At 39.8% G+C, this 14,298-nt stretch overlaps 1 protein-coding gene across 3 annotated transcripts in view; it reads right to left on the bottom strand.

The window, feature by feature from the left end:
• epn1a (epsin 1a) overlaps positions 1-14,298 on the bottom strand; it is a 39,515-nt gene that overhangs the window by 6,175 nt on the left and 19,042 nt on the right. The window contains exons 6-13 of one of the 3 annotated variants that reach the window (XM_057834003.1): positions 10,871-10,991; positions 10,642-10,799; positions 10,428-10,499; positions 8,030-8,113; positions 3,625-3,919; positions 3,051-3,215; positions 2,666-2,908; positions 2,279-2,326 (exon numbers count right to left, since the gene is read on the bottom strand). In XM_057834003.1, the coding sequence (XP_057689986.1) occupies positions 2,279-2,326; positions 2,666-2,908; positions 3,051-3,215; positions 3,625-3,919; positions 8,030-8,113; positions 10,428-10,499; positions 10,642-10,799; positions 10,871-10,991 (1,186 nt within the window). The remainder of the gene's footprint in view (positions 1-2,278; positions 2,327-2,665; positions 2,909-3,050; positions 3,216-3,624; positions 3,920-8,029; positions 8,114-10,427; positions 10,500-10,641; positions 10,800-10,870; positions 10,992-14,298) is intronic. The other 2 variants (XM_057834004.1, XM_057834005.1) reach the window with 2 other exon arrangements.

The following is a 14,298-nucleotide window of genomic DNA, read 5'->3' as shown; positions in this document are numbered from 1 at the left end:
ATGAGGCTGCTAAAGGCAGTGGATACCTCATCAGCTGGGTGAATAGCAGACCTGGTAAGAACAGGTTTGCAAGGATAGTCGGGTATTAAATACAATTATAAACACAATTACAATGTTATTTTTCTATAAGATTTTATGTCATTGCTTTATTAATCATTAGGTGCTAGAGTTGTTAGGTATGGATAATAATGAAATAATAGTTTTGAGAAAACTGCGGTTGGTGGCTCAGTGACCATCTGATGTGGTTTGTTCTCAGATGAACAAGTTGAGGAAGGAAGTTTTGATGCAGAGGTTGAAGGAAGAAAAGAGGCAGACTGACTGAGTCACAGCCAAAAAGTGTGGATGACAGTTTTGATTTCTATTCACTGTTGCCCCCTCCCAATTAAAGTATGTCACAGTCGCAGCCAATTATTATCTAAAGCTGGTTAAAATTGAAGTTATGTTGTTTTAAGGTGTATTAAATACTTGTTCATGTGCCCCTTTTGATCTACGAGCACCCGCCCCTCCACCGGTCTCTGCACGGCCCTGCGAAACACAGTGTGGGTCGACAGAGCTCAATATTTTGTTGGGGTATACAGTGTACTGGAACATATTTCCTCCACACCCTTCTCACCTTTTTAACCCCTGACCCATTTTCATGCCTGGCTATGAGAGTATGAGTCTGGCCACCATTCAGCAGAAAAAAAATTCCAGGGCGGAGCCAGCCACAGCAAATAGACAGCAGAGCGGACCAATCAGCGACGGGCTGACGCGACGTCGGTAAAGCGACAAGAAACTAGCGAGAGACATTTCAACATATTCAACATGGCTAGCGCGAGACAGACTGTTGGTTTTAGCGACTCGATGTGTTTTTGGTCATGTAAAACCGAATTTACCGCAGATTGGAACATATTGCCGCTGAGTCTGGTGTACCAGGCTACGGGACTACTGTCTGCTGCATTCTGCTGCATTTGGCGCGATCCGGCGGCACCGCATACAGCAATTTATATTACATTCAGTGGTCTCAAAATGCCCCAAAGAGATACACCAGGCTTGAAAATGTACACACACACCCTACCCGAGGGTCAGAGACCCTCCCACCACAGTCTCCTAAAATCCTGTGGGAAACACGGCAATTTATTTAGCAAAATACACATGCGCCATACTTTTTTTTCCCTATTTGTTATATTTTTACGTTTAATTTTCTTTATTTTATTTTACCGTATTGGCCCGAATATAAGACGGCCCTGATTATAAGACAAACCCCTCTTTTTCAAGACTCAAGTTTAAAAACAAAGACTTTTGAACACCAAATTAATTTTTATACAGAAAATAATTACAGTACATCTGAAACAAATGATTATAACAATATATTTGAGACAAAAAGCATGTTATTTCGCCTCATTCAAATCTTAATATCTGAACCTTAAACTATGTAAACTAAAGTGAAATCACATTCATAAATGAATGGCTTCTGGTTTTTGAAATGTAAATAAACCAATCAATTGTGATAAAACAACAAAATTGCAATAACTGCATTAACCATCAAAGTGAAGTCTAACTAACTGTAGTCTTGAAACAAATCTGAATAAGGAAAAACATTGCAATAAAATGCTAACTGGTTAAACTTGAGAGTAGCTGAGATCTGTCATGACAGAACATCGCTTCAATGATATCTGGCGCCATCTAGCATTTTGAATGGGTATAACGTCTAGACCACGAATTTAAGACAACCCCCACTTTTTCAGTCTTATTTCAATGCAAAAAAAAACACCGTCTTATATTCGGGCCAATACGGTATTATTGAATGATGAATATTTCTATTATTCATTGATTAAAAAAATAATTATTTGACTTTCTTTCTCCAAAATGTATCCTTCAATATATTCATTTTATTTGAAACATTTTCCATTTTTTCCCCCCACTGCCCATCACAAAATATGTGCGGTTAACACTATTGCTACAATTAGATGTCAAATGGGGGCCGCAAAACATTGACCGACGGGCCACAAGTTTGAGACCCCTGTCCTAGATGAATGAAATAAAAACATTTAAGGAAATCATAATTTGTGCATGAAAAGGTTAAGGGTGTTATGATTACTGACGTTTCAGTTTATTTCAATGGTAAAAATGGAATTGCTAAATAAGTGAAATGAGTTACAAGCTTGTAGGAAGGATACAAAGCCTCAGGTCAAGGTACCACTATATATCAGAAAATTAAAATTCTAAATGAAAATAGCACACTAAAATGAACTCTATATGCTCTTTAAAAATTGGATAATGAGAGAAAAACACACACCTGGCCATGGAACAGATGAGCTGCCAATTGTCCCATTACTTTTGGTTCCTAAAAAATTAGAAGGCACACAAACAAAATGTCATTCTTACACTGTTCACCTGATTTAAATGTACTGTAAATAGCCTTAAATTCAAAACTCTTAAAAATCTAACTCACATTCTGTTTGTTTCACTTCAAATCAATAGTTGTGGCATTTATAGACCAAAATATGAGAACTTTGTTGCCGTTTCAATATTTATGGACCTGATTATCTTGTCGACACGCTACACTTAGTTGAAACACGATAAAAAATTAAATTGGACACAAGCAGTAACAACTTGTGAGTCTGGGCATGACTGTTCTTGTTTCGACGTTGTCAAAGCTCATTTTGCAGTGGTTATATCTCACCTGTGTTCTGGAGGAAGGGGTTGTGCGCCGATGAGGCGTTGATGGATGGAGGGGGCGGCTGTTTGGGTTTAGGTTTGGACGACACCAGTGAGTCGAGATCCACCAGAGCCGCATTGGGCCCGAGGAAGGACTCTGGGGTCTTGCGAACAGGTAGGGAGGAACCTAGGGAGGAGAGGTCAAAGGGAACTGGAGAGCCGGTGCTGTTGCATCCTGTCGCTGAGGACCCTCGTCGCTCGGGGTCTCCTGAGTTAAGAAAAACACAAAGTCGGCTTCTGTCCTAAAACCACCCTAATAATTATGTACTGTACTTGAAGGGGATGAAATGTTGGACAAAGACAAGTGTATAACTTCAACGTCCGGTAGTACTTGAACGTTGCGCATGTACCTGTGCCGTTAGTGTGATTGGCAGAGTCGTTCCAGATGTCGGAGGTGATTGGGTCAGAGGCGGGGACAAGCACGTCCTTCGCCCAGGGGTCTATGGGCCCCCCTGAGGAGGAAGTGCTGGGTGGCATTGTGGGGCCCCAGGGGTCGACACTGGGGGGTGTCACAGCTACAGGGAGGGAGGGAGGGGAGATGCAAGGGGTGAGGGGAATGTTAACACAACACCTTACAGATACAAATTAGGGCTGGGCTATGACATTTCAAGCCATTAGTTGCTCAGCCCTAGTACAAATACACTATAAGGAGAAAGCAGGAAGCTAGTTTCTTAATTAGAGGCTCTCACGTGACACACTGGTGGTCTGCTATTTTGTGTATTGTAATTTTTAAAGAAATTGTTAGAGCACCCTGCTTGAGAAACTGGAAAAGTTTTATTTCCTGCTTCAGACACAGAAGGAGAATGTATTTTAACAAGCATGCTTTCTTCGACATTAAGCTGAAAGCATGTGAGTCAATGACAAGAAATGGCAGCATGAGCGGTAATGACAGGGGCGAGTAGGGAAAGATTTACTGTTGCCTACCTGAGCTTCCCCAGGGATCCACATTGTTAACTTTGTTGGATGTCTCGCCCCACGGGTCCGGAGGAGGAGCTATGGTTGGCGGCGGCCCTCCGCCCCAGGGGTCAGCGCTGGTAGGGGAAGTGGGTGAGGCCACACCCCATGGGTCTGCGGCAGGTGCTGCCCACGGGCCTGAAGTGGCGATGGGAAGTGTTGGCGGAGGGGAAGGACCGGCTGAGCCTACGGTGGGTGTGGGAGCGGCGGCGGCGGCAGCAGGGGCCCCCCAAGGGTCCACAGCACTCAACTCCATTAGAGCACTCTGTCAAGCACACAAAAATATTTGGTCATCATATAAAACGTCCCATTTTCAACTACTTCACCACATAAAACTCCAGCACGACTAGTCTACAGGATACTAATTTCTTAAAGATGGGTATTGCCTCTTTTTCAGACATATATCATCATTCTAAAGCACATTTTTGCAATAATTTAACCTTTAGGTGATACGTGAATGGTTCAGAAAACCGCTCTGGATGTGTTTTTAATGTGGTAATGACCACACGATTAAAAGCTCAAAAAAAGTCAATTTTGATTAAAACGGGACGGACCAGGACTATGTATCAGCAGAGCTTCAAAATTAGGTAACTCAAAACCAGTGTCGTTAATCTTACTTTAAAAAATTAGTTAAAAAATTACATTTCCCAAAAATTGAGTTATTAACTGTTACCTCAACGTAAGAATAATTAGTGACTCGACTAAGTAACTGTCGTTACTTTTCATGTTCTACACGTTATTACACGATCCATTCTATGTCGTCTTTCACATCAAATATGTTTATATGAAGTGATTGAATTGCAGTCTTTTTCATTAAGAAAAAAAAAACAAAAAATCCATAGGTCACCCTTTTTATATTTTCTTAGATTTCACCTATATAAAAGTGTACTTTCAAATGCTAGGACAAAAAATGCCTTATGGTTTCTCCTGTTGTACTGAACCCGCACCAAACCGTGATCCCCATACAGAGGTACGTACGGAACCGTGACTTGTGTGTACCGTCACTCACCCCCCCAATATATATGGCGGAAAACACTCAGGTGACTTGAAGTTCCGCTCTGAGACCCCCAATTTGACCAAATTTCAAAATTCTCCTATATGCATGTGTGATACATCATTGGAAAGCTTAAAATCTAAATTTTCTGGGGGAAGAAAAATTTAGAACGGGAGGGCATTTAAAAAAAAAAAAAGTTCATTAAACAGCAAAACCCTAACTGGAGACGAGAGCACGCGAGAGCAGAATTAAAGACGCAATGATTTTAATGAGATATTATCCCATACTTGCCTTGTTTCGATCCAAAAACTCTATGTAGCATGTATCATCGAGTGTCAAGACACAGACACAGATGTGAATGGCCAAAGCCGGATTTTGTGGGGATTTTAGGGGTGAAACATAGTAATATAACAAGGGTCAAGATGCAGAAATCGCAGCCGTCAAGGAGTGGTCGATATGTTCTTTTTTTCCCCAATTTTTCTTTGTTTGGATCGATTACTTATCATCTAACATATCGGCGAAAATGCGACAGTAACAAAAAAAAAAATACAATTAAGCGAGTTAAGAGGTAGATATCCGTGACTTTACAAACACCATTTTTTCGTTGTGACGTAATTTGTTTATAAGTTTTAAATATGCGAGTGTATAATTTTTTAGTTTATTTTTTAAACTCAATATTAGGCATTTTGAATAATAGATATAATTACTGAGCTTTTTATGGCTGGGTTGAAACAAAAACGGTTGCGAGACGTCTGTAAACGGGGGTTTCCAGGGTAAAACGGACAAATTAAAAATAGTTCAGGGGCTTAATGCGCCATGAATCTGCTATGGCAGCATATAGACTTATTGTTCTATCAGACACAAGAGTTATTTTGGCTTAAAATACAGCAGTTTCTTTAAAAGAGGAGTGCAAGAGCAGAAACTGCTTTTTCAGTCTTGGCTTAAAATACAGCAGTTTCTTTAAAAGAGGAGTGCAAGAGCAGAAACTGCTTTTTCAGTCTTGTCTGTGTTTTCCGCCATATACAGGTGAGGCTCTGAATCTCTTCCCTCTTCCATGTTTGCTCTGGGTGTTTTGATTTAAAAAAAAAAAAAAAAAAAAAAAACACTCAAGGTTTATGGATACGTCATTCAAGAAAAGTTTCGGGCAAATGACTATTTTTCTTAATAAACAAAAACAATTATCTTGTAGCATCTACAGGGACAATGTCCACCAGATGATAATGCATACTGAACAGGAAAACAGTCCATTATTTTATTAACTGTACTCACCTGAACGCCATGAACTGGGGAAAAAAAAAAGTTACCCGAGAGTTTAACATGACGCTAAGCTTGAGAACGATAAACCGATACGACTGGATATCCGGTTTTACAGGTGAGAGATACAGCTGTATCGATAGTAAAGTTACCATTCGACGGTAATTAGCCAATAGTCAATGAACCGATAGTAGAGATAGAATTCGGCTATTGCGAGCACAAGAATCAGCTTCTAATGCCTAGTTTAATGCATTGCATAATATGATAATAATTTAGCTTTTACCTCACATGCTGCGCTTGTGTCATTCACCACACAGCGCACTTAGATTGTGACCGCCGTCGTGGTTGCCTCAACTTCCCATTCATTTCGGCAGAACCGCTACTAGTCGCCGTCATAACCCGATCATCACGGGCGTGTCATAACAACGCGAGAGCTAACAAAACCACTGTAATGCACGCTCCTTAGCGTTTTCTTCACAGCCCAAAATGAAACTAGTAGTGGCAACGAAGCAACATGCTAAAACAATGGACAGTTTGCGCACCACGCCAGCGACGTGCAGCGATTCATTTTCAACGCACCCCGGAAAACAAAAGTCAGACTTTGAAGTGACGAAAGCAGCCAGATTTGTTCGCATGGGACAGAGCTAGTGTGAAGTGTGAAGCGGTACAGAGATCGTGAGTTTTTAACCCTAAAAAATAACCCACTACAATGGTGGAAAGGTCGGCATATTGTTTCCACGGAACGTAGTCTACTTAAACATGAACATGGGGATCAGTTGATCTTCCTCAATATAGTGATGAGGAATAAAAAAATGTGGAAGCACAGGCATAAGTGAATGACTTTGCTGTGTATAAGGTTAAAGTAATGATTATAGACCTGTCTGTCTAAAACACCATGTTTTTATTCCCCCAGTTATACCAGTGGTAAAGCATCATTTTTTATTTATGATAACACTAACAGTATTAATTCTTTTTTTTCTAGAGCTGCTGCATATAATTAATATTTTTTGCTTGTAAGATGTTTACGTTGAAAGTTGCATTTAAATTACTTACCTATTATGTTCAAAACACCAGGAAATACAGTAATTAAATTACTGCACTTTATTGTTGACTGTCATTGGAGTTTTATTTATTATCAATCCCATCCAACAAAATGACGGTCATATAGTAAGCTTTTTTTTTTTTTCATAAAAAAATAAAACATAACATTGGTATGAAATTTTGTTGTTTAATCTTTAATCTTTTTTTTTAAATGTTTAAAATACTGTACGCACACACACAACAAATGTTTACTATCGGAGCGTTTTCACTCTGTATCGAACTGTATTGTTCTTAAACTATCGAATCGCTCGGCCTTAAAAATGTATCGTTTTTTAACCGACTCGTAACCTGTGTATCTAGATACATATCCAATCGGCTTCATGCCAGAGATTCCCAACCATAGACGCTCGCCACGCAAAAGACTGATGCCAGCGAGAAAGCGAATGCTCTGCTAACGCTCCAAGTCAACATCACGTTTGCAAAAGCGTCACAACCCAATTCCCTACTCCCCTCTACAGCTCTGCTTTCTCAGTGACTCTCATACAACCAAATTGTAGTTACGCACGCGTTCACATCGTCAGTAACGCCGTTGCAAAGATGGGAAAATTATTAGATTACTCACTACTGACAAAAATAACGCCGTTATTAACAACACTGCTTAAAACAGACATGCAACAATTGTGCTCGGGACATCCCTCCTTAAACCAATACAAAAGGCCCATTTATCCACAGGGAGATATTACTTTGACATGGATTCCCAGCACATTATCAGCACTGCTGACAAATGTTTGATTACTCAAATGTGAGTACTGCGCAAACACAGCGCCTTTGTACTTATAAATGCGCATGCGCCTTTTCTACAGCAAAAAAGCTTCACAGAGCTTAAACAGGTCTGTTTGGGTCTGACAAACTTCAATTTGCATTCGCGTGCAGTGGTTGACCTGCTGATTTTATTCCAGAGATCATTGCCATTTGCAAACACAGACAGAGACAGCCTTGTATATTTCTCCAGCTCCAAGTGGAGATCCTCATAAACATGAAGAACCACTTGTGAAAAGCAGATGGTGCCGTGAGCATGACGCAAACCTCTTCTGGCTTGGCCTTCTCCCTCTTGCTCTCTTCAATGGCCATCTGCAGTCGCAAGTCGTCGCCTCTGCGCAGTCGTTCCTCCTGCCAATCACACACACAGTCATAAGCAAAGTCATCCATAAGTTACTAACAATGACAGTCTTTTAAAAAAGGCCCCTGGGGTAAAGTAAGATTAACCGCGGTCTATTATGTAGGGACAGTTCATAAAAAGCTCATTTAAACAAATAGATCCTTACAGTTTCCTTTATTATGTTTCAAAAGACTGGTCTGTTCACAAACATAAGCACATGCTGACCCATCTGCCTTACAGTTTGAAGTCCTGCATGAACAGCACTTTCTGGATAATGATCAACTAGGGGGCTTTTTTGGAGGAAGCAGACCATGGAACTAATCAAACAAAGGATCAGCAGACACCATATGAGGATCGTGGAATTATATTTTATCTTAATCAAAGCTTGAGAAAGAAATACTGAAACTGTACATGTTGTGTCATAAAGAAGCAACATATAACAATAACAGAAGTGAGGTGTCAGTAGGAGAGATCTCATATCAAGCCCAAAGTTCATCAAAGGAAAGGAGAATCATTGTTCATAGGCCACTTGTGGTTAAAACGGGATATAATAGATGTTTGGCATGCAAATTCCATGACTGATTAGATTCTAAATAATTAAATACGTGATGAGGTAAAGATGATACATTTCTGTACTTGGCCTTTTAAAGTCAAAGTCTAGCTCACTTTCCCCTTTGGTGTGGTCTGTTTAGTCAGGTGTTAATGTAGAACAGTATGAACTTTGGTCACAGATCAAATGAACAGTTTTAAACTAACTGTGCTTGGTGTATTTAAGGTATAATGGTGATGTATTTACAGCTGACTTGTAAAGAGTTAAGACTTAAGGCTGCCTCGATTATCAAATAAGTCAACTATTTTGATAGTTCATCAGAACTGAGGTGCCCGAATCCACTTTTTTCCAGCCTCTTTACACGTTGGCTGTCATTGATGGTGATAAATATGTAATCAATTTGACGTCTGTCAATGTCAGCTAGAGAAAAAAATATTGTTCTCTTATTAATTTATCGAACGTTTTATTAAACGTTAATGAATAAAAACTAAAAAGATGATTTTTATGAGACGAATGGTCGACTAGGAATCGCAAAAATAATTGGTGAGTAGTCAACTGTCAAAATAATCTTTTGTGGCAGCCCTAGATAACCTTTCTGCACACTGTTCATTAGAGGTGGGAATCTTGGGGCACCTAACAATTCGATTACGATTCAGAGGCTACGATTCGGTTATTGATGCACCCCCCCCCAGCTATTTGCTGTTTTTAATGTTTCTTACATTTGTTACAAAAATTCCTCTCAGGCTTAAATCAACTATTAAGGTATCAAGTTAACAGTTCAAAACAGTAAATAAAATACTCAAGTCCCCATTTTGTGTCAGCAGCTTTAAACTACATTCAATTGTTTTACTGTTGTGAATCAACCGTTAAAGTTCAAATTGCTCCCATTATTCGATAATTTCCCTTCTGTCTACTTTTGACATGTGAACGTTTTAAAACTGTTTCATCATTTTAAGATAGTTTCAAGTCAAAATTTTGCCGATTTAGGAGTATTTTAGATAAAAAGTTAATTACCGGTAGGTTCGCACGGAACGTTCGCTACAACAGCCTTCCAGAGAAGTCTACTAATTTAAGATGGCGGCTGTTTACTAACGCCGGCGAGTCAGTCATTTCGCATCTAGTTTTCTATACATGTGCTGCTAACACCGCCGAATCTGTCATTCTTATCTAGTTCTTTATACAAGTGATATCTACCGTAGCATTATGTGGGCATAGTTTGTAGCGGCTGTCGGCCGCAGTCAAGTATTTCTTTTTTTTTTTTTATCTAGTGGCATGCGTTGAGCCAGAGCTGTGAGTTACCATGATGTTTATTCTCGGTCCGCTCCTCATTGCGTCCCTAAGACCGCGCTGACTGTGTTTTAGTTCCGCTTTACTTGGCCTATTTCAATAATCAGAATTTCAATGTGAATCGTTCTCGAGTCTTCCACAGCCGAATCGAGAGTATAACACCATTTACCATAATCTAAGAATCGGAAATTTCGCACATCTCTACTGTTCATATCTGTTTGAGGAAAAAATGACATGAGAAAAGTCAAGTGGTTACTTTTTTTCCTCTATATTGTAAAACAAAACCAAACCGAGGGGAAAATGGACCAAACTGATGTGAACCAGAGAAACCGAACCATAGGTGTGAAAGAACCTCAAACAGTATTACTGCAGTCTGAGTATGACACGTGACAAATGTAAACTATAAATTAGTCGTCTTGATTGGACAATATTGTAAGTTCCAGCCGAAAGAAAGACAAGATGGCTGGATGCGCCGACTGCCCCCTAACCTCTTGGAGCATCTCTTTGCTGAGTGTGATTGCATAGCGGATCTCTGCATCCTCCAGAGGGTCCTTGCTAGTCTGAGGGAGGTCAGGGGTCACATGGTGAGAGCAAAGCTAGGTGTACGTGTCGCTTAGCACCACTCAATGTTGCTAGCATAAATTGAAACTGCAGAGCAAAGTATTATTAGTTTCTCTTCTCCACTCGGTGGGTTTGCGTTACCTGCTCGGCTTCTTCTTTGCTCATGGCCAGAGCCAGTTGGAGCTGCAGGTCTTCCTCTCCGGAACTCTGCGGCCACGCCTGCTCGGGGTCTGCGCCGCCGGAGTGGGACCCCAGCGACAGGCTGCCCCCGAGGTTGGGTGCTGAGGGTGCCGAAGAAGCTATGTGAAGAGATGAGTGTGTTGACGGGGTGGTGAGATCACCACCTTGATAAAAAACAAAACAGTCTTACCACTGGAAGTCTGTGCCATCTTCTCTTTGGTTTTGAGGGCGTGGATCCGCTCCTCTCTTAGTCGTTCTTCGTCTTTCAGCAGGGTCACCAGCTGTTTGGCTTTTTCGCGCACATTCACACCCTGGAAAAGCCATGACAAAATTGAAGTTTTGCAATGATTTATACTACAGTGTATGGGTGTGACACAATATCGAAATCGTGATATATCGGGATACTTTGTATAACAAAAGGTTATCGATATGCTCCTGCCAAGAATCGAGATATAGTTTTAAAAATGTGTCAATGTCTAAAAAACATAAATAAAAAGGAACCAACAAGTTGCTACCAAAATCTTTCACTATAATAGTGTCTCAGTTAAGGCTGCATTGACGGTGCATGATGTCGAATCTGGGAACGTTTGTTCATTCATTCGAAACCACAGCATTCACAGTCATTCTGTCCAATTTTCAGAGCATTTACATATCATTTCCTGTTGAGTTTGAGTCACTGCCTATTCATTTGGCTGATTCCCAGGTCACTTCCTGTTCTGTAACTCAAAATGAACAGGAAGTGACCCGTAAAATACCCCAAAATCAACAAGAAGTAACTGAAAATGAACAGGAAAATGACCTTAAATAGCCTAAAATTACCGTAATTTCCCGAATATAACGCACCCCCCCCCCCATAATCAACTTGTAAAATCATGGGTGCGCGTTATACATGGGTACATGGATGGAGACAGAAATATATATATATTAGAGGTGTGCAAAATTTCCGATTCTTAGATTATTCGCGATTCGGCCGTGGAAGATTCGAGAACGATTCACAAACATCCAAATTCCGATTATTGAAATATGCCAAGTAAAGCAGAAGTATGACACACTCGCGCGCCGCGCGGTCTTTGGTACGCAATTAGGGACGGAGCGAGAGTAGCTAAACATCATGCTTCTCATTACCCGGTCCCTCGGGTAACGCCAATGCTCAACTCACGGCTCTAGCTCAACTCATGCCACGAGATAATAAAAAAAAAAAAAAACATACCTGACTGCTGCCGAAAAGCTGCTACAAGCCACATTATGTTACGGTAGATATCATTTATATAGGACTAGATGCATTATAGCTTCGGTATCGTTACCAGCACATCTACAAAAAACTAGATGCAGGCGTTAGTAACGGCCGCCATCTTAAAGCAGTACACTTCCCTGCAAGGCTGTTGTTGCGAACCTTCCAAGCGAACCTAATTAACTTTTTATCTAAAATACTCCTAAATCGGTAAAATATTGACTTGAATCTATCTTTAAAATAGTTTTAAAACTTTTACATGTTGAAAGTAGACAAAAGAGAAATTATGGAATAACGGGAGCAATTTTAACAACTTTAACGGTTGATTCACAACATTAAATTAATTGAAAGTAGTTTAAAGCTGCTGATATAGAATGGGGACTGGAGTTTTTTATTTACTGTTATTTTTGTATATTTGTTTACTGCTATATGTTAACTTGATACTCAAATAGTAGTTTGGTTTAGCCTGAGAGGATTTTTGAACAATTTTGGAACTAATGTACAAAACAAATTTAAAAAAAATAAAATTAAAAAAAAAAAAAAAAGGGAGTGGGGTGCATCAATAATCGTTTTATAATCGAATCGGAGCCTCTGAATCGTAATCGTAATCGAATCGTTAGGTGCCCAAAGATTCCCAGCTCTAATATATATATATATAAAGACAGATTTTTTTAAATTGACACGGCCATGTTGTGTTGAAGAAAACGTATGCGGCGATCCGTTGCAGACCATTACGTTGCATGACATTACCATTTTGTTTCTGTAATACTTGTTTCGGTAATACTTCACTCTGATTGGTCGAATGATTTCGTCTGTGTTAAATCCTGCTTTTTTCACTCTTCATAAAGCACAGAATTTAGTTTCTTGAACTCATTTGAGTCAACGTTTATTGCAACTCGGCAACTCGGACCATAACAAACATAATACAACACAGACTTCCTGTGTCCGTCAACTATATCTGTCCCTCGGGAAACTCAAACCCAATTAACAATAGTTCCTCTTGTTACAGTCCACAGCGATGCGCTTTTTCCATTTCCGACGTCAGTCCCCACTTTTATTTTACTGTATCAATCCATGGAAGGAACATTTATTCATCATGATGAAATGAGCAAGTTATACAGCAGCCTTTAAAAGAAAAGTCACATCTGTTTTGTTTTCTCCTAGATTCTGGTAAGTTGGAGAAGTTGTCAAATCATATTATTACCGTAAATACTGTCAGTTTATGGTAGGGCTGGGCGATATGGCCTTAAACATGTATCCCGATAAATTGAGCAGATTTATCTCGATAACGATAAATGCCGATAAATTCGCCCAAGCGGACTGTTATATAATTTGAAAATCTGAATCAATGCATGAAATACAGATTAACTATTTCTTGTTGATTTATTTACCAGCATTCAATTTGATATACTGTATTTAACAACTGTACATGCAGTCTAAACATTAAGTTTATAAAAATGTATTGTAAGCAATAAGAATTCAAGTATGAACATTTATAACAGCGTGTATGACTTGAACAATGTACATTGTCAAAATCAATATGCCTGTGCAAACATGTAATTGTAACACAAATGACTTGCAGCTTGAACAGTACACTTCAAAAAGACAACTCATTGTTAATGGCTGCTGTGACATAATTATTAAATACAAGTGTTTACTTTATGGTTTAAGGGTTTTTTCCCCCCCAGTGCATTTTTTAATAAATGCACGCACAATAAAAATAGCTGGGGCCATTTCTCGGTCATTATAAGTTTTGCCGTTGGATTGTACTTTATGCTGAATGCTTTACCATCACAAAAGCTATCAGAGGAATCACACACAGACAGATACAAAATACCGCCACATAGTAATTGCTAGATGCAGTCCGTGCCCAATCCACTCATTAAGTTCAGCCGTTTCGACAATGTTAGAGCCGCTATCCGACTCCATAACGTTCATTTGTAGCGTTAGCCGCTAGCTAGCGTTAGCCTCGCTACCAGTAGAAAGCACTGAAAGCACCATCTCCGGAAATCGTGAGAACAAAGGAGGACAGTGGGTGAAAGCCCGTCTGGATGCCACCAAGAGTCTACTAAATGTCGGTTGAAAGTTTGGTGAACCTCCCTTAAGCCACACTCCATCACGTTTTGCTTGTAGCGTTAGCTGCTAGCGTTAGCTTACCGGGCTTTTGTTTGATTGGCTTCCTGATGATCACGTGACTCCCTACGTAAGCATATTCACTGCTTTCTTAAAGGGGAATGAACATAGACGAACAACACAATCAAAGCGGGATGAAAAGACTATATTTTCTTGTTTTATTAATTTACCGAATTTACCGACATGGTCAAAATTACGTCGGTCATCGTTAAGAATTTCGGTGACGGTAAATTTTCGGTTTACCGCCCTGCTCT

Source organism: Corythoichthys intestinalis, chromosome 4, assembly GCF_030265065.1.
Source record: "Corythoichthys intestinalis isolate RoL2023-P3 chromosome 4, ASM3026506v1, whole genome shotgun sequence".
NCBI lineage: Eukaryota > Metazoa > Chordata > Actinopteri > Syngnathiformes > Syngnathidae > Corythoichthys > Corythoichthys intestinalis.
This window is presented reverse-complemented; position numbering and strand designations above follow the sequence as displayed.